Source organism: Hipposideros armiger, unplaced genomic scaffold, assembly GCF_001890085.2.
Source record: "Hipposideros armiger isolate ML-2016 unplaced genomic scaffold, ASM189008v1 scaffold_774, whole genome shotgun sequence".
Taxonomy (NCBI): domain Eukaryota; kingdom Metazoa; phylum Chordata; class Mammalia; order Chiroptera; family Hipposideridae; genus Hipposideros; species Hipposideros armiger.
Genome location: NW_017732124.1, coordinates 91,779 through 115,396, shown reverse-complemented (window position 1 = coordinate 115,396; position 23,618 = coordinate 91,779). Strand labels below are relative to the sequence as shown.

The 23,618-nt window shown below is 36.5% G+C and overlaps 1 protein-coding gene across 1 annotated transcript; it reads left to right on the top strand.

Moving 5' to 3' along the window:
• Positions 1–4,768: 4,768 nt before the first annotated feature.
• ZFP42 (ZFP42 zinc finger protein) lies at positions 4,769–5,686 on the top strand. The gene has a single exon (XM_019628266.1). The coding sequence runs from the start codon at positions 4,769–4,771 to the stop codon at positions 5,684–5,686; it is 918 nt and encodes a 305-aa protein (XP_019483811.1).
• Positions 5,687–23,618: the final 17,932 nt, after the last annotated feature.

Below are 23,618 nucleotides of genomic sequence, written 5' to 3'. Positions count from 1 at the left end.
TCCTCTACCCTGGTCAGCTCTTAGTTGAAGGTGACCGCGTAACAGCTAGGTCCAGGACCCCAAACCCTGGCCTGGGACAGGAGCAGAGCCACACCCACTGCCACTCCCAGGGCTACCTGATCCCTTTACCTTTAGAGGTTGGTGGAGCCTTTCCTTGGAAATTCAAACTAATCTGTGCTGATGTGTAAGATAGGTGTAGCTTGATTAGAATGTGTCCATCAAAAGGAGGGTGGATCTAACTGGCTGAATGTGAAGCTGGGATGATTTTAACTGCTGTTGGGAGCGCGAATAGTAGCAGTTTCTTCGCCTTACCTTTGAAAGGAAATGGAGGAAGAAATATCAGAGTGACTCGCGGCAGCAAGGGTAAGTCTTGCTTCATGGAACTTTGCTTTTTTCAGATATGGGGGAAGAGGTGTATATTGAGTTCTCTACTTAGAATGTGTTTTCAACTGCGGATCCCGGTCAAAAGGTTTTGTTAACTACAGATGGGAAATGTTTTATCATCCTAGAACCAGGTGGGCAGTGACCTTGGCCAGTGGACACTAGAGTATATGTAGACTGAGTTGATCTACGGCTGTCTTTGCCCATTGGCCTCAAACTTTTAAAACAGATAAAGGAGGAAAGTAATTACTCTTTCAAGAAAGCAGACGCCCGGTTGAAAATGCCTTGAAGTTGCATTTCTAATTTTGTTTTTAAAAAATCATATAAATATATTGCATTACAACATTTCCCTAGGTCTATTTTATATTAAAATATTTACATTATGTATTATCAAAAGAGCAGGCCTGTCTTCCCTTTCTTTCCGTCTTCAGTTATCTCTGCCAATGGTACTACCATCCACCCAATTACTCCAGCAAAAAACCTAGGGCCATTCATTCTTGATACTTCTGTTTCCCTTCCCACTTTATCCAATGCATCAGCCAGTTGGAAGGTTGTAGCTCCATTTTCCCTATTCCCCATGCTTGCTGCCCCCCCCCCCGCCCTTCATAGATTACTAAATAGCCTAAGAGATTTTTCTGCTTTCATACTTCCCTCCCTTAATCCATTCTCCACACAATACCCCTAATCTTTTAACCTAAGCCAGAGCAAGTTATTTTTTCATTTGAAAGAAACCTTGTAATGGTTCCCATCGGTTTGGGGAATGCAGTGTGCAATGGCTCCCCTGGCCTACAAGATTCTGCACCTGCCTCAACCTTACCTCCCACCACCTCTGTTTTTGCCGGCCATATTCTATAATGAACATGGCTTTCTTTGTTCCCCTGCACATTAATCCCTTTGTTCTTCATGCTGCAGCCTGGGAAAAAAAAAACATTTCTTCTCCCACCTCTTTCCACCCTCAGATGCATTTCTTCTTTTTTCAGGTTTTAGTCTAATGCCCCCCTCCTTGGAGACCTTTCCAGATTTTCTAAAGATCACCTCCCCCACTTTCCCTCTCATATTAGTTTTATTTCATAGCATGATTTCTCAATCCAAAGCTGTTTTGTTTATTTACCATTTTTAAACATTTGTTTATTTACATTTACATTTCACATGGATAAGAAGTCCATGAAAACCAGGGACTTTGTATCTTTTTCACTGGTCCGGGGTACCTGGTACATTTTCTTTGTAGTCATATATACAGGAATTCTCCCATAATTAATTAATAAATTATGATTTCAATTTTATATGTCGCCCTCACAAGCTTGCATATTGTGTGAGAAATTGTATAATGCTCAGAGATCTGGTAAATAAGAATCTAGCTTTGAGAGGTAAGGGCTTTCCTTGGACCTTGGTAATTTCATCAAGAAAATACCTCTTTCAATCTTGATCTCATAATGTCTTTGTAGATAATACCTTAGCATTATTGATAGCCAACATTTTGAAACTTCTACATGAAGTGTGTCTAAAGTCCCAAATAATTTTCTAGTGCATTAATTTCATAGGGTTGCTATATCGGATATCACCAGTGACTGATGTATATTCATCAATTCATTTCATTAGACAACTGTACTAAGCGTTTGAACACATGAATAAGACAGAAGAGCACCTTGCTTTCATAGACTGAGAGTCTGGTGGGTAAGACAGACCTTAAATAATCAGGGGCTCTGATCAGTGTTAAATAGGGAGCGGGGGGGGGGGGGGGGGGGGGCATTTAGCGTGGGGACCTAATTGAGCCTAAGAATCAAGTGAAGCTTGCCTGAGGAAGTGATATTCAAGCAGAGCAGAAACCTGAAGTATGGATGGGAAGTAAGCCTGTGTGTGTGGTGCATGCTGATAGGGAAAGGGGGAGTGAGAGTGGGTAGTAATATATCTAGAGGGAGGAGCATGGTGTTTTATTGGAGGGAGAGCTTATTATTATTGAAAATGAAATAAAGCTGGAGATGGCAAGACATAAGTATGGAGAGAAAAAACTAAAATCAAGTCAAATTGCAGTAATTTCCAATAGAGTGATGTCTGGCAGAGGGGGAGGGTGTGCTCTGTCCTACCCAAACTTTAGGTCAATTGCTAGTGATTTTGCTCCAAAGGTGCGATATTCATTAATACAAAATGATTTGAAAATTATTTCTATCTACAAGAACAAGATTTTGTTAGACAAATATTCCTGGACACAGTCTCTCTGGTTTTTTTCTATCTTTTTAAAGGGCAGAATAAATAATAATCCTTGTATCATTACACATATATAAAAATATATAAAAGCTTGAATTGTTTTATAAATAGTCACATTTTAAAATACCACCAAATAAATAAATAAATAAATAAATAAATAAATAAATAAATAACCACCTCAATATCAGATGGGTACTAGACTTACTAGGTTCATCACTCTGTAAGGTATATAAATGTCTAATCACTATATTGTATACCTGAAACTAATATAATGTTGTATGTCATCTAACTGAAAAATTAAAAAAAAAATACCACCTTAAAAGAATAATGCCATTTACTTCTGGCATACACACACACACACACACACACACACACACACACACACACACACACACATATATACTGGAGGTGCAAAAAATATATACACATGACTTGTATTCATCTTTTGTTATCGATATATACTGAGTATTACAATTTTGATAGTTTTTTCCTTTCTCAAAATGTGTATACATTTTTTTGCACCCTCCGTATATAAAACAAAAAACATGCTTTTCAATTGATAAGGGAAAAAATTTTAATTTCTTGTTAATCCTTTGTATATTATATAGATATACACAAATGTTTAAAATAAATTTAAGACTCTTCCCTTAGCAACATATATATATATAAAACATTTATACATTATGTATAAATATGTAATTTATTTTGTTTACAATTAAATGCATAACTTATATAAAATATATTACATATTACCTGTTTTTATATAATATATGTATATATAAATGTTTAAGAAGATATTTAAAACTCTTCCCTTAGCAATTGAAAAGAATGTTTTGTTTTTATTCTATGTGTTTTTTTTGTCAAGTAAATAGCATGAATCTATTTAGGTGGTTATTTTTAAACATGGCCATTTAAGAATATTTTCAAGCTATCCATTTTCACTCCACTACTTTCACATATGCCGCTTTCTAGAAAGCATTTAGCTTTTGTTCCTACAGCAGGACTTTAGGACAATAAAATTGAGAGATCTTTTATAAGTCACATAACTGTAACATGAAGCAAAAGGCTCTTAGAAAGAATATAATAAATTCATACCATAATTTTTATAATGTTGCTTCTACATTAATGACAAAAAAGTATTTAGGCCAAAACTGCCCTGTGCCTTTATTGTGACTTACATTCATAAGAGATGGGAGTGCATGTGTCTTATTGTCTGGAGCCCCATCTTCTGAAACAGGTGAGCAAACTACAGCCCATCCGCCCCTCTGCTTATTTTATTGGAATGAAGTTATCCATGCTTGTCATTTATGTGTTATCTATAGCTGCTTCTGTGCTACCATGGCAGGTTAAATAGTTGTGGCAGACAGACCCTAGTTCCCACAAAGCTTAAGTCTGGCTCATTACGGAAATAAATTTGCCATCCTTGGTCTAGAATAATGCCTGGCCCATATCAGGATTCCACTTATACCTACAGAATGAATACAAAGCTAATAAAATAACACTAGCTCACATAAGTGTTCAGCATTTGCTCTGTGCCATGAATTGTGCTGAGCACTTTATATGCATTATTTAATTTGAATTTTACAACAGTGTTATATAAGAAAATAGGCACACCTTATCTCCCTGAATAGGCTCCCTTATCTCCCTGAAGCTTGTAGTCAGCTGCCACTGCCTCAGTCAAGGTTTGCCTGAACATCCTATGCAAAATGAACAGACTCCTACTTTCTATCAACCCCTTTGCTTATTCTATAACACTTCACATTATATCATAGGACATATTACTTATTTTGTATGTTTACTTACGGATGTTTCTCAACCCATGAGTAGCCTAGAGAGGGGCTAGCATATAGTGAGTGCCCAGTAAACATTAGATGATCAGTTAGAGACATCACGTAACTTGGGATACCCAGGTCAGATCTGGTTATGGCCCCATGTTTTACATCAGAGCTCATTCTCTTACTCTTTGACAAAGTTTGTCAAAGAAGATGTAACTGTAGCCATTTCATTAGTGAAGTCAGTTCTAGGCCATTTTTTGAGGTTATTTTCTGACAAAGGCTCTAATACTGGACCTAATGGTTACTGTCTCACAGGAGGTGCTTGCTGAAGACTTACCCAGACCACTACCTGGGAGTCATTGATATATCCTGGTGCAAACCTTCGAGGAGAAAGCAGGCAGGACGACATGGAGCTGCAACAGAACACAAGGAAAAAGACGCACGGACAGGAAGGCCTGGGTAGAAGAGCCCTCACAGGGGATAAGTCAAATCCAGCCAAGCCAGCGCCAGGCCAGCAGGACCCTCTTGACACGATGTGGACCTTGTGTGATGAAGATGGGCACCAGGAGACTAGCCATCAGGCTGATGAAGAGAATTCCTTCTCTGACTGTTACATAGAGTGCATAATAAGAGGTGAGTTTTCCAAACCCATCCTGGAAGAGGACATACTTCTTAAGTGTTTCAACAACCCGAAAGAAGGATCAGAACAAGAGCTTTCTCAGCAGGTTCTTTCCGCAAGCTCACTTCTGGAATGTTCCTTGCAATGCACGGAAAAAGAGGCAAAACAAGAGCTTCCTCCACAAATGGCTGGAGAGAATTCACTTGCTGAGCATTCTGAGTGCACGACAGGCAAGAAGCTTCCTCCTCAAGGAATACCCAGCACTAACTCATCGGACCCTAAACAGGTCGCAGAATTTGCTGGAAATAAGCCCAGCAAAAATAAAGAATATGCTGCTCCAGGAAAAAATGTTTGTCCTCACAGTGGATGCGCAAAACAGTTCAAGAGAAGAGATTCCCTGAGAAAGCATATCCGTGTTCATGGTCCCCGAGATCATGTGTGTGCAGAATGCGGGAAAGCATTCCATGAGAGCTCAAAACTAAAAAGACATTTCCTGATTCACACTGGAGAGAGGCTCTATCAGTGCACTTTTGAAGGGTGCGGAAAACGCTTTTCCCTGGACTTCAATTTGCGTACACATGTACGCATCCACACTGGGGAGAAGCGTTTTGTGTGTCCCTTTGAGGGCTGTCACAAGAGGTTTGTTCAGTCAAATAACCTGAAAACTCACATCTTAACTCATGAAAAGACTGAAGAGAATCAGTGAAAGAGAAGATATAAAATCATCGTCAAACAGGATAAGCATATTAACAAAAGAGTGATTGGGGACAAAATTGACTCATTGATTATTGTTTCCAAGAAAGAATTTTGGAATGAATGTTGCAACCCTAAAAGGCATATTTTTTTAATGTTACTAAGGTGCTTTTATAGACTGTGGTACCATTTTAAGAACATTGGGTACGGAAGTATAGTGCACTTCCAACAGGAAGGTCAGTAATGAATTTACTTCAAAAGTGTAACCCTTAATACATTATGAATTGGACTACTGGATACGAGGCTATTTTCACATACTACAACTATGAAATTAACTTTGGTTTTTAAGTTTGTCATTTCCAATTGTTTAACTTTTGCCTTTTAGGAATATGCTTTGTGCTCCATGTGATAATCCCAAGAATGACATTTTTACAATAAGTTGTCAATGAGCGAATGAGTAGTTAAACTTTTTTAAAAGTTAAATTTTTAAATCATTTTTTTATTGTATCAAACTATTGAAATCATATAGCTCTATGTGTGTGGTAAATTTGATAGTGTCAATCCATTTAAATCATTTCAGATATTTTCAAATAAAAGGAAATAAAACTCCAGAAGTATGCTAAATCTGAATTGAAAAATCAAAGTGTACATTAAAGAGAGATACCATTTATTTGTCTTCAAAAAGAGTAAAAATTGAAGATTGATAGTTCAGTATTGATGAGGTATGTGGGGGAAAAACTGCCCTTCCAGTTTTGGTTAAGGTATACATTGTCATAGCCATTTTAGAGGGCATTTTGCAGTTGTGCTATTTCAGTTTTATAGGGCTGCTATAACAGTACCACCAAGTTAGGTGGCTTAAACAACAGAAATTTACTGTCTCATAATTCTGGAGGCTAGAAGTCCAAACTCAAAGTGTTGTTAGGATTGGTTCCTTCTGAGGGTTGTGAAGCGAGGATTTGTCCCAGATTTCTCTTGGTTTGTAGATGACTGTCCTTAATGTTTACATGGTATTCTCTTTGTATCTTCACCTCATCTTCCCTCATGCATGCCCATGTGCAGATTTGCTCTCATAAGGACACCAATCATTGGATTAGAACCCACCCTAATGACCTCATTTTAACTTGATTACTTCTATCAAGACCCCATCTCCTAGTAAGGTCAGGATTTCAACATGAAGTTCTAGGGGCTCACAGTTCAATCCATAATATACATTCTTATTGACCCAATAATTTCATTTCTAGAATTCAATTCTATAGAAATATTTGTACTAATGTACAAAAATATTTAAGGATGTTAACTGAAGCATATTTTTAATAGTAATAAATTCATAATTTAAATGTCCACTAAAAGGGAACAAGTTGCATAAATGACACCTGTATTCAATAGAAAATGTGCCAATATCCTTAAAGGTAACTTGGCTATAAAAAGAAGAGAAGAACCACAGCTAGCGGGAAGCCATAGAATAGGAGGAATTTGTTTTTATTAGATGGATCAGAAACTGGTGTATTTATATGCTGTGGAAGAAAATTTAGAGAAAGTGGTTAACTATTTTCAATAAGGAGGAAAATTGATTGTCCAGGAATAGCTGGTAAAATAAAACAATGGTGCTAATGTAGGGATTAACTTATTTTTATGATTATAAACTGAACACCTCATTGTAATCACCTTATAATGGGCAGAGAATATGCAGTTATTAAACTTGGAATGCATTTTTTCCCAGAGTCAATGTTATAAATATAAAGTTAGAATATCACATTTCTTTGACTTTAACATTTAAGACACCATTGGAGATAATGGTAATACATATCATGAATTTAACAGCTTTCAGGGAAGAAAAAATCACACTATAAACAAGCTTTAAGATTAATCTTGATTATAGAAATGTCAAAATGTAAATACATGTATGGCTTAGAAACAAAGAAAAAATTAAGGGCTTAGATTTTGACTTCAGAATGAAGGAACTGTTACTATGGACTATTAAGGAATTTTAATATTTTAATTGATAATATATTTGGTATGGCACTTATGTCATCATTTTTATAGGAATATAGGCCTTCAATCTCTATGTTAAAAGAAACATTGAATAAACTATCCATTCATAAGTTTGGAATTTCCTCTAAATCAAACACCCAAATATAGAATTTAGGATGGGAATATGGTATTTGATCAAGATGATGGAGCATATGTTTGTCTAGTTTTTGCTTTGATGGCAGTGTTTGCTTTGGTCCTCTAGATTTCTACTGCAGGGTTGAAATAACATAGCACCTCTGAAGACTAATCAAAAGGTGGGATTAAATAGCAGTCAAGTCTAGATAAAAATCAAGAGTTAGGCTGCAAACTCTTGAGACCTGGGACCCAGGGCATCAAGAAAGATCAAGGTTGAGTTCCTCTGTGTGGAAATCTGTTTCTATAGAGTACTCTTTCTGGAACCGAAGGGGCCAAAAGCTGAGTATTCACAACCCTCAAGTTTAAATGTACAAGGAACATCGATCTGAGAAAGTGCTGTGTATCTGGATTCCAGGGCTTAGTCAAATTCTGACTTGGAGATAAGGATGCTACTTGGCTGGCCTCCTAGATATTTTGCTTTGTTTTTCTTTTCCAAAGAAGAACCCATAACTGTTCAGAATGTAAGAGAAAGGAGGGATGTGGATGTAATGGAAAAAAGAAAGATGGAAAAGGGAGGTTAGGTAATGAGGCTATGTCAGCTGAAATCTTCATGTTTTGAAAGAGAAATGTACATATACTTTCCACATATGTATTTTAAGTAAGAAGAATGAACAAAGGTGTGTGAACACATATCTAGAGAAACCTGACAAAGGAAATCATTCCATCTAGAGTTTTACATGTCTCTGGATACTGGTGTTTTACACACCCCCAAATCTTAGTGAATGAATAAATAAATATTTTTGTTTTCATGCTGGTATTTGGATTCATGGTCCATACCCCTTTTCTAATAGCCAAAACATTGCCAGAAGGTAACATTAGAAAAATGGTTTGTACCAAAGACTGAAAATCTTAAGGCAGAGCCCATCACTGTTGCTATCAATTAACACACAGGGCACAGTTAGTTGGCAGTTAATAAATTATGGAATGAATAAATGGGGAAAATACAACTTAATATGCTTTTAAAAACATAGTTATCAAATTATATATATATATATATAATTCAAAAATTGCTAATAAAGGGTTACTTTTTACATAAAATCCGGTTGCTCTGAAATAAAGGTGACTAACTTTACTAAAGCAATACATGCTCATTGAAAGAAAAAAAAGCAGAAGTATGTGTTTATTACCCATACATGTATTATCTCACTCCCAAAGTAATCACCACTCTTAAGAGATTTTAAAAAATTGTTACAGGGCCGGCCGAGTGGCGCGATGGTTAAGAACTCGCTTGGGATGCCAGAGGGCCCCGGTTCGGATCCCACATATGAGGGTCAGTGACACTGCCCTCCACAGCTAAGATGCTGAACAACAACTCAACCTGGAGCTGGGCTGCCGTGAGTCCCCGGCGAAGGCGTAGGCTGCAGCCCCTTTAGCAGTGGGTTGCCATGGGCTACCGTGTGTAGCCAGCAGCCAGCGTGAGCGGCCAGCAGCCGCAGTGAGCGGCCGTCCAGAAGCCGGCGACTGATCTGCCTCACCAGGGAAGAGCGCAATGACGGTGCCAACTTGGGCCAGTGAAGCAACATCCTCCACAACTAGATTGAAGAACAAAAATGACAGCAACTTGTATGTTCCCCTTCCCCCAGTTCCCCAGCACTGTTCCCATCCCCCCAATTCCCCAATAAAAATCTTAAAAAAAAAGACATTTAAAAAAATTGTTACATTAATTACTTTTATTGGTAGTGAAAATTATCTTAAACCTGTACCTTTTTAAAAAAATTTTTTTTATTTTTATTCTCTCTAAAAGAGACAGGAGCCTGAGGGTCTGTTTGCCTCCTAACATCTTGGGTAATTAAACTGCATTGAAAATGATATCTAATAAGACTGAGTAGGTAGTTAATGGCTCAAACCACTTACATTCTTACATTAATATCTTTTGTTCTCTGTGATATGTGCACAGGTCTCCCAGTCATTTGATTTCTTCATTTCAACTTAGCTATAACATACATCGGGGGACATAGGATTTCTGTCCTAGTCTACCCCAAAAGAATTCTATCCAGAAGCACTTTTGTCATATATTACTTTCCTGCTGAATGTGCCTGTGTGGAAATCTGTGTGTGCTTATGTTTTAATTACCTAATGCACTAGCTCTGACTGAATAAATTGTATGATTACATCCTACACTGGACACAGAACAGTGCAAGTTATATTAAAAAGTCATTATATTTGCAACTCTGAGCAAAAGACTATAATTAAAAGGCAATTGGATGAAATTAGCTTTGAGAGTACAAGAGTTTAAGTAGGATTTGGTAAATGCACACTAACAGTTAACATGTGGTTTTTATTAGGCATTTTGCTTCATCTCTGTATGACCCCAAGGTTGAATTTGTGAGATGTCAGTGGACCAGACATGTGAAAACACCTGTACAAAGCCATGCTTTACTATGTGGCTAAAGTTATATCCATAAAAAAGGCCAACATAATTTCTGTGACTTTAGTAAATCAAAGGTATTAAGTAGGCTTGAATGATACCCTAGGCATTAATAAACTATTTTTAATACTCCTAAGATCTTGGGTATGTGTCATAAAAAGCATAGTACATGCTTCCTGTAACTCAGAATGCTCGTCATAAAATACGCATGTACAAATCAAAGAAGTAATAAACCTAGGGAATTTTGATGATCGTGACCATTAAATATATAAAAAGTTGTTAAAGTTATACACAATATGTGTAATGGTACCTCATCTTTGTCTAAGGCAACCAATACATTTGTAAATGGCTGAGAACTCGGCAAAGTGCTGATATTTGTGTGTGGGGGTGGGGGGTAAAAATCTTTATCGGTATATATGCCTAATAGATGTTACACTTACGGCAGATTAAAGGTGGTTGCAAATTCTTTACTACATCTATTGAGAATTGGGGTCTGTTTCCCTTCCCCTTGAGTTTCTGCTGGTTTGTGAATGCTTTGATCAATAGAGTATGGTGTAAATGATGCTATAATAGCTATGCCAATTCCAGGCCTACATTTTAAGAGGCCTGGCAGCTACTGCCTTGCTCGCTTAGAAACCAACTGCTATTTAATAAGTATGACTACCCTGAGACAACCATCCTGGGCAAATCCAAGCCACATGCAGAAACATTGTAGGATAAGATGTGAAGAGAGCAAGGCCAAGGAGAATGAGGTGCCAGAGCTGAGAAGAAGCCATCTTGGAGACTCATCCAGCCCCAGTCACCCCAGGTGATGTCTAATAAACTATAGAGTCTGGATGGTCCCTTCTCAAATTTCTGACCCAAAAAACAATGAACAAAATAAATTGTTTTTTGACATGGTGACTACAGTTGATAACACTATTGAAGAATGCTAACAGAGTAGAACTTAAATGTTCTCACTATATACATATATAGTAAAACCTTGGATTGCGAGTAACTTGGTTTGTGAGTGTTCCTCAAGACGAGCAAACATTTCTATTAGGTTGGTGCAAAAGGAATAGCTGTTTTTCCCGCGTAATGGGAAAAGCCGCTATTACTTTTGCACCAACCTAATAATACATTTTAACTTGGTAAATGAGCGATGTCTTGCAATATGGGTAGTTTGCTTCCCGAACGAATTATGCTCGCAAACCGAGGTATTACTGTATATGACTTTATACACACACACACACACACACACACACAAGCATGTGAGGTGATACAATAGATAGATAGATAGACACATAAATGAGGCGATGGAGATATTAGTGATGGATATGTAATTAGAGGGGCAGAATCCTTTGAAAATGTACATGTATATCAAATCATCATGATGTACATTTAATTATCTTACAATTTTGTCAATTATACCTCAATAAAACTGAAAAAATAAAATGGTTGTTTTAAGCCTCTTGAATATTGGGATTAGTTCGTTCTTCAGCAATGGATAACAAACTCCATTTCAGATTTATTTGAATTTTAGTCTTTGCTTTATATTTGTGTGAGTTGTTTGTGTGTGTGTGTGTGTGTGTGTATCCATATACACATAGATTTTATCATAATTAGTTTATGCCTAAATTCAAAAGGAATTCTTGAATATATTTTGAAATTTATACACTTAGATCTATGTTCAGTAAGTGTTAATAACAGTGAGGTACTGAGTTTCCTCTTCCTAGACCAGCAGAATCTGATCAATTTGGTGGGCTGTCTAAGGAAACTGCAGCTGCTTTCAATAAAGCTAAAACTGTCTTTCTAAAGATTGGTGGAGGAAGAATCTGCACCTGGGAGGAACAATTTCTCTGACCAAACTGGTTCTGTCATCCTGGGCAGGTCACCTCCCTGGGAGGAATCCCATTAATTACTGCTGCCCCCACCACTGTCCTTAAAAGGTCATGCTCCACTTTGACACTGACCCAAGAACAAGAACATCGCTCTTTATTACTTAGCAGTAAAAATGAGTGAAGCTGGAACATTTGAAGTTCCCATTAAAGGAAGACGATAATATGATACAGTTTGTTTTCTCAGGTCAAAGGCTTAAGAGGGATCACTTTCAGGACCCAGAGTTAACAGATAAAGCGCCAGTGATTTTCATTCTCACCTGAGACTTCATTTAGGTTTTTGGCTGAGGATCCACTTATTCCCTGAGCTACTAACCTCAGTATATCTAGAGGGGGTATTTAACTAGAAGACCACACAGTTATCCCAGATCGGGGTATGGGATGAGAGAGAACCTTACAGAGTTTGTCGAGGGACAAATTCTGGAGGCTTTATAAATCATTTTTAAAGAATTAGAATGTTGTCTTGTAGTCAATAAAGGAAGTGTTGAAGTGATTAAGCAAATAACTGACATGATCAAATTCACTTTTTAGAAAAATCATTTGGGATGCAGAATAAAAGATGGATTGAGGGGTAGGAAAACAGGCAGCTGTGGAGATGACATGTCTTATGCATGAATAAAGTTTTATTGGACTTTATATTTCTACCACAGGCATAGAACACAATAAATGACTAATGCCTATTTGAATAAATGCTTGACTAGACATAACTAAAAGGATTTCCAAGCAGTAGTGAAAATAAAAAAAAACATGAAAGATGCGCTAAACTTAACATCACAACCAAAACCCAAATAATCCAATTTAAAAATGAGCATAGGGCTTGATAGACATTTCTCCAAAGCAGATATATAAATGAGCAACAAGCACGTGAAAAAGTGCTCAACATTTTTAGTCATTAGGGAAACGCAAATTATAATGACAATCATACCATTTCACACTCACTCGAATGGCTATAATTAAAAAAAATGTTGGCTATAAAGTAGAGAAATTTAAACCTCTGCCACTGCTAGTGGGAATGCAAAATGGTACATCCACTTTGGAAAACAATTTAGCAGCTCCTCAAGAAGGTAAGCAGTTATAAGACCTAGCAATTTCACTCCTAGATATATATCTAAGAGAGATGTAAAAATAGGTTCACACAAAAATTTGAACATGAATTCTCATTACAGCATGATTCATTATAGTCCCAGCCCAAATGTCCTCCAACTAATGAATGGATAAATAAAACTTGCTATATCCATACAATGGAATATTATGTCAGCCATAAAAAGGAATGAAGTATTAATACATGTTACAACATGGATAAACCCTGAAGACACGTTACGTTAAAGAACCCAGACCTAACAGTCTCCATATTGCATGATTCCATTTGAAATATCCAGAATAGACAAACCTACAACTAAGGCATGGAGAGAATAGGCAGTGGCTGCTAATGGTTTCCTTTTGGGGTGATAAAAATATTCTATAATTTGATAGTGCTGATGGTGGCAGAACAATGTGAATGTACTAAAAGCCACAAAATTGTATACTTTAAAGGGTGAATTTTATGGTATGTCAATAAAGCTGTTATTTTAAAAATCACTTAGGCAAACGCAGATAGTCTTACTATGTTACAGTCAGTTTCATCAAAAGTAACAATGCAATACATAAAACACCTAGGAGGTTAGATAGCCAGGGTTAAGAACTTAGACTTTGGAATCCGGCAAACTGAATGGAAACTCAGTTCCATCACATAGAAACTGTGTGACTTCGGACAAATCACATCACTTCTCTCAACTGTTCAGTCCTCTGGAAAATAGGAATAATATCTATTAGAGATGTAAAGATAAATGACACAATGGAAAAAAAAAGCCCTAAGCTAAAGTGCCCTAGAAATGAATGTTAGATATTATATGTTTCTCGTTGCTAAAATGCATCATGACTTCCCGACAACCCAATATTATTTCCTCTGGCGGGTAGACTGTGTCAAGGCCATAGCCCTGACCCTTGAGGTTCTTACAATCTTAAAGCACATTCTAAGTAGTTGATACAAATGATCACGTCTATTCTTCCTCAATGAGCATGTATTATTAACTTTTGAAAAACGAGTTGAAAATGAAAATATTAAAAGTCAGTATCATAGTTTCATTTGTTTGCTAAAATTTAAACACATATAGAAGAAACAAACAAACAAAAAATCCCTGTGGCATATACATTTGAAGGTTTTCCAAGGGACAGCTTTAAAGGGGTAGGTTTGATATTTCCAAAGCCCAGATCACCTTTTCTTCCTTACACTAGCCAGGCTCCATGGACATTTTCTGTTATTAATGAACAAGGCAATTTAGGGATCTTTCCTTCAGCAGCACAGCTTCCCCCGAAGTTCCCAGGCAGAGCTACCATAGCGTCCTAGGATTCTACCATCAAAAATATCTGATGGCACCCCTCTAGGTCTAGGTGTTCCCCAGATAAAGCTTTCTTTACAAATGTTAAAGTTCTTTTTCTTGTAGGATATTTTTGGGCAAAGTAAAAATAACATACAAAGAGTATTCATGAATTTTAAGAATTTTTTTACCACGTTCTTGATTTTCAGTTTCTTTCTGAAGTAGTGAGGATGGGATTCAATGAATACTCCCTTTGTCCTGCTCTGCATTAGTGAGGGCCTTTAAGATGGTCGTTCTGCCTGGTCCAACAGTACATGTTTTCTGGTGTTAGGAAAATACTTTCTTTGAGAACCTCCAGTGACACTTTAGGCCACTAGGTGTATCCATTACAAGAACTGAGACACATGAAATAGTCTGAGTTCTACAACTAATCACATCTTGAATGACAAGATAGCAAGATGTAAATTAAAAAATTTCCATTCTTAGAATATTATTCTGAGAACATTTTTAGTTCTAAAAGTCTATTCCAATTTAATGGTGTTGACAAATGATAAACAGTCAATTTTAAGATAATATAGTAAAAGATAAGACCAAGATAACTTATCATAGATTTGTTACTATTGCTATTATTATTATTATTATTACTACTACTACTAATGACTAAGGACACTATTGCTAAGACCATGGCCTTAGCTATCCAGGGAATTATAGGTGGTTATTTTAGCTTTGGTTTAGAAAATAAAAATACACATTCACATTTGCAAAGTGCTTTGAAAATAGGAAATGCCGTGGAAGCATAAAATGGCATGTTACGGACTGAATGTGTCCCTGCCAAAATTCGTATGATGAAGCCCTAACTCCTACTTCCTTTAAAGAGGTAATTAAGTTAAAAATGATGTGATTAGGGAGGACCCAAATTCAATCTGACTGGTGTCTTCATAAGAAGAGGAAATGTGGACAAACAAAGAGACACAAGGGATGCAGGCTTACAGAGGCAGGGCCATGTGAGGACATGGTGAAAAGACAGCCATCCTCAAAAGAGAGGCCTCAGAAGAAACCAAACCAACCATCACCTGGATCTTGTACTTCTAGCCTCCAGAATGTGAGAAAATACATTTTTGTCTGTCGTATTTTGTTATGGCAGCCCAAACAGAGAATTTGGGTGCTTTGTGGGATTCCAGTTAGAGGAAAGTGGGAACTAAGCTATGTAGGCATGAGACAGAATTGGGCAGGCAGGGAATAAAATGTTAGGCAAGAGCTGCAAGAAAGTAAGCTGGAGAGGTGGTTGGGGCCTGGTACTAAAGGGGCTTTTATGCTATGCTTAGGAGCTTTAATTTTTTTGTGTATAGAATCTAAAGCCACTGAAGGTAGAATCCTAGGGCTGGGTTTTTTTGTTGTTGTTGTTGTTGTTGTTGTTTTAATGCTTATTGTCTTGTTATAAAAACTGAGCTCATTTTGAGAAATGAGGAAAATTATGAAGAAATGTGGCAAATTATAAAGCATGAATAAAAGATAAACACACTAAAAATTTCATCAGCTAGAACGAACCATTTTGGTGAATACAGTCTTTAAAAAAATCAATGAGTTTAATCAAAAGAGCAATAAATTCAGATTGGCATGTTATACTGAAAACTATAGCACGACCTACAGATGTGACTGTGTGGGAAGCAGAAGAAAAGGCTGAAGAAAGACAGTTTAGTTGGCAGTAAAAATATTGGAAGACCCCAAAAAGCAGCAAATGTAGGAAGAAAGAAGAGCGAGAAGAAGGAAGAAATATTTAGGTAAAATGTTCAGGCCATGCTGCTGCATGGGAGGAGGAGGAACCATCTAGAATGGTCCCTAGGTTTTCAACTTGGTAGAGTGGCTGGATGGTGATGCCAGTAAGGGGAACGAAAACAGAATGCAAGAAGAGAAGCAAGGAGAGACTACAGGACAAGTTCTCTTTGAGATGAGAATAATTTTAAACCGGCAATTGTGGATGTTGGGGGAAAAAAATCACTGTGAAAAGCTTAATCAAATTTGACTGGGGAAGCAAAAAGTATTACAGAATTCACATTCCAAAATTTTCCTGATTTCTTCAGAAAATTTAACTCTGACAAAATAAGTAAACAAAACAGAGATAAATAGTATTTTAATAGGTTAAATGTAAAATCATTTAATTACATTTTCAACTTTCTTAATTGACTAGAAAGTCTATGACAAAATCCAAAATATTTAAAATCAAAGTCGAACAGATTAAAGCTATTTGCTCCCCAGCAGCCAAATATTTATTTGCATAGAGATAGATATGATCAAGAATGTTCAGCCGAACATTTAAATTAAAAATTCAAAGTCCTGCTATCTAGAAATTTCTCTAGTCAAAGAAATAACCCTAGTTGTAAAATAGTTGACAAGCCATTTATTAAAACAGCAGTCGACTAATGCTTCTCCTCGTTTCAAGGTTACATTATAAATCAACTTAGAGGGGCAAAAATCTTGTAAGAGACCTGTAGGAGGGTGAGAACAATTTAAACTATAAAAAAAGTCATAAAGTGCATATCTTACTTACAGAAAGAATGAGGTTTAAAAGGATGATAATTAACAGAAATTACCACAGCTGGCATCCTGTAAATTTTAATTGCAAAGATCATATAAATTGATTTATAAGATTCCCATGCGACTAATGAAAGTAGATTGGTGACCATATTGTCCTAAGTGATTGTGTTAAGAGAATATCATTACGTTAGAGACGTTCACGTTAATAATAAAAAATTATCACCAAAGAATAAGCAAAACAATAATTTTCAGAATCAATATTTTAGATTTGTAACTCATATTTCATTAAGTATCTTTCAAAATGATTACAAATAAAATTCTAAAGAATTATCAGTTCTGCTCTTCATCTTATTTTTCCCTTGGAAGAAAGGGGGATTCAAAGCCTTCCTGATGTCAGCACTTAGAAAAGTTAATTATTCATACTGAACAATGAAGAGGAAGCACTAAATTTAATTGGACATATGCTTCTCACATTTAAAGTAGGGGAATAGATAGTGATGTCCCTTTTGTGTCCTTCTAAAAGAAATATGGAGAAATCAAGTCTTAAAGGAAGAAAATGTAGAGTGTCTATTTTTGTAAATCACTCACTTATTAAGGAAAAAAAATCAGAAGAAATGAGATCTCAATCAAATGTTATCCCTTCGTGGAGTTTAATATAGTCAAATAGAAACTGGTAGATTTGACTTTCTTAACTTGTAAAGACCAGGAGGAAATTCTTACATATAAAGTTTTATCTGGATAAAAAGAGTTCCTGTTCCAAGAAATAGTTGAACGGAATAAAAAAATAAAAAAAAAATGGACCACAGAGTATTTCAATGAATTCTGGTCCAGGCTTGTATTGGAAATGGCGACAGTAATATTCTTTTTGCTCAAAGCATATAAATCACACTGCAAACTGAATGAAGAAAAAGTAAATGTTTGTTTACCTCTGCATTGCCTGCACCTCTAGCACATAGTAGGTAGGCAGAAACCAACTATAAGTTAAAAAACAGAACTTCAGAAGGTCAGTTCTAGGATGTGTATTGACAAGAAGTAACAGGTGCGGCTGGCCGAGTGGCTCAGTTGGTTAAGAGCTTGCTCAAGAGTTTGAGATCTGAGCAACAGCAGTTCGATACCTGGCCTGAGCTGAGCAGCTACTGAGCTGCCAACAGGTGGCAAGATGGCTCAGCTAAAAAAAAAAAGTAAATAACAGGTATCCTTAGAGTAAGAACTATTCATTTATTCATCAAATTCTTGTTAATGCAAATCCTTTATTGAAGTATTAGATACCAAAAAATGTATGAGTCATAACGGCACTCCCACACCACTTGCTCCCTTACAGACATTACCCATCCTCACCCAATAGGCAACCATGACACTGACCTCTAACACTATTTTTATTATTGGCAGCATCTGGGATATGTCCAGTTTGAGGATATGAATTGTGCTGCTATAAATACTCTTCTTGTCTTTTGGAGAAAAATATACTCACTTCTTCTGTATATAATTAGAAGTCGGTTGATCACCCTTTGGATATGTATATGATGAACTTTAAAAGATATTTTTGGGCCAGCCGAATGGCTCAGTTTGTTAAGAGCTCGCTCAAGAGTGCGAGTTCTGAGCAACAGTAGTTTGATTCCCGGCCTGAGCTGAATTGCTGCTGAACTGCCAACAGGTGGCAGGATGGCTCAACTTAAAAAAAAAAAAAAAAAAAGAAGATATTTTCAATTTTCCAAAGTGAGAGAGAAAATTCCTCTAAAGAGATTTCATAAGAGATGGATAGGAGTCCTTTACAAGATGTGCATGTCACAACACACGAGTCAATCCTTCTCAGTCTCCTTTGCTCAGTCCCCTGCCCCAAATCTCAGTCTTTGCACAATCTCTTCTTGGTCCACTCTCCTTCAGTGATCTCATCCAGTTTCAGGCCTTTAAATACCTTCCGTGGATGATATACCGGGATTCCTTAAATTTGTACTGCTACTCATCATCTCCACTTGACATGCTTATAGGCATCTCAAAGTCAACATGTCCACGCCATTCCACCGCAAGTCTCCCTCTTCCCACTATCTTCTTGTTACTCGTGCACAGCCAGACACCTCTTGTCCACACTGACCTCCTATTCCACTCTGAACTTACAGGTATGTTCCCACTTCAGGGCCTTTGCACTCACTGTTGCCTATTAATTCTTCCTGGAAGACTTTTTCAGATATCCACCCAACTGGCTGCCTCACCCATGACCTTAAAGTCTTTGTTTGAGTGGACTCTTTTCAGCAACGTCTTCTCTGATTACTCTGTTTAAAATGGACGTCTACTTTCCTTTCTCTGCCAAGACTCCTTATCTCCCTTTCTGCTTCATTTTTCTCCAAAGCACTAATCATCATCTAACATACAATATATTTTCCTTATTTATTTGGTTTATTATTTATCTCTTTGCTCTGAAATGTAGACTCAATGAGGACAGAAATATTTTTTTCACTTTGTACACTCCATGACTTCAGTAATGTTGTTTTGTTTTTTACTGTATCCCAAGTATCAAGAAGGGAGTCTGGTGCACAGTAGGCACATGATAAATATATACCAAGTGAATACTAAGTTAACTTACTAACATTTTTTTGGGAAATCTGTTAATGAATAGCCTGAAATTAAATATAATACTACAAATACTATCTTTATACAGCCTACAGAAAGAAACTATAATCTCCTATCAATATAATGTAATGCCTTCTCATAGATTGCACAAAATAACTTAAAATATTTGTTTTATTTATAGACTTTCATTATCTTTTGGGTTTTTACATACAACTTTTCTCAGTAACTTCCTTGGGTCAAAATAGACACTGAAGGACTTGAAACACTATACAAGGATTAAACCAAAATTCACTACATATTTTAGTGAACTCCAGTTAGTAAGAGATATGGAGTACATTTTTCATGTCCTAAGAAGTTTAAAAATGTAAAGAGAGAAATTTAAGGAAAATAATATTTTTTTCACTGTAAAACAAAACAAAGTAAAAATGGAGTGGTTCATACATGGATGATGAAGGGTTATCTGTAAAAGCTTTCACTAGGTTCTAATTCCTCCATCTTCTACTCTTGTATAAAGGAAAAGAGCTACCAGTCAGAGTACCTCACTCTTAAAACTCCTTCCCATAAACTAATTTAATTCATAGTTCGGATAAAAATCTTTAAGCATTTACTTTTCGTTTATTAAAAATTTAATAATGAATGTAATATATGATTATGACTCATAAAAAAACCCAAAACAGAACATAAAGAGTAAAGAGTTCGGGCTGGCTGAGTGGCGTGATGGTTAAGAGCTGGCTTGGGATGTCAGAGGGCCCTGGTTCAGATCCCACATATGAGGGCCAGTGATACTGCCCTCTACCCTAAGATGCTGAACAACAGCTCAACCTGGAGCTGGGCTGTCATGAGTTGCCAGCGACGGCGTAGGCTGCAGCCCCTGCTGCAGTGGGTTGCCATGGGCCAGCAGCCAGCATGAGTGGCCAGCAACCACTGTGAGCGGCAGTACAGAAGGCAGCGACTGATCTGCCTTGCCCAGGAAGAGCGCAATGATGATGCCAGCTTGGGTCAGTGAAGCGACGTCCTCCACAACTAGACTGAAGAACAAAACGACAGAAACTTGTCTGTTCCCCTTCCCCCAATTCCCCAATTAAAAAAAAAATCTTAAAAAAAAAATGAGTAAAGAGTTAGCCTGATTACCACTACCCTACCTCTTTCTTCATATGTCATCACTGTGAAGTGTGCAGTATGTTTCCTCTCCTATACATTCTTATGTGTGAGTCTTTGTGTGTGTATCTAAGTTTGCAATACATACTTACAGCATACATGGTGTGATCTTATTTTGCATAAAATCTTGTTATATGGGTCTATATATATTTGGATTTTTTAAAGTAAGATGACATGAATACTATGCAACCTTGTTTTTCTAGTATCACTATATTCTGAAGAGCATTCTCTGTGCATAAAGGTCTTCTTTTTAATGGCTGCATAGTATTCCTCAATAAAAGCATTTTATTTTATCTACTTATTTCTTACTGAAGTATATTTAAATTGTTTACAACTTTTTGTTATTATCAGAAATATTACAGTGAAGACCCTGGCATGCGACTTGTGCAGGAGTTGTGAATATTTTTCTTTTCCCTTTATGTTTTTTTTTTTTTAGCTGAGCCATCCTGCCACCTGTTGGTAGCTCAGCGGCAGCTTGGCTCAGGATGGGAATTGAACCAGTGACCCTGTTGCTCAGAGCTCACACTCTTGAGTGAGCTCTTAACCAACTGAGACACTTGGCCGATGTGAATATTTTTCTAGGTCAGCGGTTCTCATAGTGTGGGTCTCAGGACCCCATTATGCTATTTGCCTTTATCACAATGCCAACATTTACGCTTATAATGTAAAAACAATAATGAATAAACCAGTTTACACTTAAGAACAAATCAAGGCAGTGACATCGAACTGCAATAGTAGTCATTATATTCTTCTCTGACATATATCAAAGAAAACAAGAGTCCATTTTATTAAAAATGTCTTGATGAAGCAGTAAAAATAATTGATTTTATTAAATCTCAACCCTCGAGTACACATTATTTTAATATTCTGTCTGATGAATTGAAAGTGTACATAAAGCACTGCTATTGCATACCTAAGTACAATGGTTGCCTTAAAGAAAAACATCTCTGGAATTAGTAAACTTGAGAGCTGAATTAGCTGGTTTTCTTATAGAACATAAATTTCACTTGAAAAAACAACTGAGAGACAAGTGATGGCTATTCAGAATTGGGTATATGGTGGACATATTCTCAAGTATGAATGGAGTAAGCTTGCCATCTCAGGGAAAACAACTAAATATTTTTGTCAAAATTTGAGGTGTCACAAGAAAAATCAAAATTTTGGAAAACTTGTATCCACCACTGTGAACATGACAGTCTGCCCATACTTCAATATTTTCTGATGAAATTAATTATGGTATTCATAAATGTTGATTGTTTTATATTGTCTAATGAAATGTGTCAACTTTTGGAAGATCTGCATAACTCAGTGAACCAATATTTTTTCAAATGCCAGTGTATCATATTACAAAATTATCCATGAGAAAAAGATCCATTCACAGTGAACGTCAAATGTGTGGGTTTAATGTAACAAAGACAAAAAAGTCTATTGCCACAGTTTCAGATTCCATAATACAGATAATCTTTTAAAAACTACACCTACAAAGTTTTGATGTAGATTCAAAGAACATCCCCAATTATCTAAAATAGCTATTAAAATTGTCCTCCCTTTCTCAACACATATCTGTGTGAGCCTGGATTTTCTTTATATACGTCACTCAAATAAACATATCAAACAGAATGAATGCAGCAGATATGAAAACCTATCCTCTATAAATCTTACTAAGTGACACATATCTTCTCAAAAGAGAAAACATATACATTAATCATTCCAGAATCTTGAAGGTCAAAACCTATAGTTTAAATGTGTCTAATATATTTTAAAAATAAGAATTCTTACTTTGATTAGTTCAATCAGAAACAAAATTTCATTCAGATTCAAATGTGGTATAAAGAGACATAGGACAATTTTAAAAGCCTAGTCAATTATTTATTACACAAATGCCATGATGATGTTTTCTGGGTGAATTTTTTGCAAATTTTTAGAATTGTCTGCTAGGAATCAGGGTACAGCTGAAGGACTGTAGCTGGAAGTAGAATAGAGTAGATGGATATATGGAGATGGTAGAAATATGGAGATGGTGAAATCAATGATAAAAAAAGTCACAAGAAATCTCTAAGATCGATCTCACTTTAACCATTAAAATTTTTGAAGTCAGATGGTAGTGAAATAGATGCTGATATAAGGATTTTTCACTGACTGATTAATTTTAGATTATTATTCTCATTTATTGTCACACACACACACACACACACACAATTACACATTGCCTTCCAATTTGTTCCTCTGGAACTCTTATGACCACCACACAGTTCTTACTTTATACATTGCAGTGATTCACAACCTTTCAGTCTAATTATTGTCCCCAAATCCCTCTCTCAAAAATAAATAAATAAGGGCCGGCTGAGTGGCTCAGTTGGTTAAGCGCTCACTCAAGAGTTTGAGCTCTGAGCAACAGCGGTTCGAGTTCTGGCCTGAGCTGAGCAGCCGCTGAGCTGCCAACAGGTGGCAGGATGGTTCAGCTAAAAATAAATAAATAAATAAATAAATATCAACTTGGGACTAGCAGGACCCATTAAAATACGCTACAAGGCCAGTCAGCCAAATCATCAATCATGGGAGGTGCGGGGGAGATTATCGAAAAACATCAACTCCAAAAAGATATTCCTGAAATGTTTGAGAGACATTTTAACACTAACTAGAGATTACATGATGTTAAGAAATTATTATTAATTGTTACAGGTACAAAAATAATACTGTAATTGTGATGTTTTAAAAGTCCTTATTTCCTAATAATACATAGTGATGTGTTTATAGATAAAATTAAGATGTCTGGAATTTGCTTTTTAAAAAATTCAACAGGGGGCTGGCTGAGTGGCACGTTGGTTAAGAACTGGCTTGGGACGCCAGAGGGCCCTGGTTCAGATCCCACATATGAGGGCCAGTGACACTGCCCTCCACAGCGAAGATGCTGAA

What these genes read in the sequence shown, in the direction of transcription:
- ZFP42 (XM_019628266.1), top strand. Translation starts at nt 4,769, where the DNA reads ATGGAGCTGCAACAGAACACAAGGAAAAAGACGCACGGACAGGAAGGC.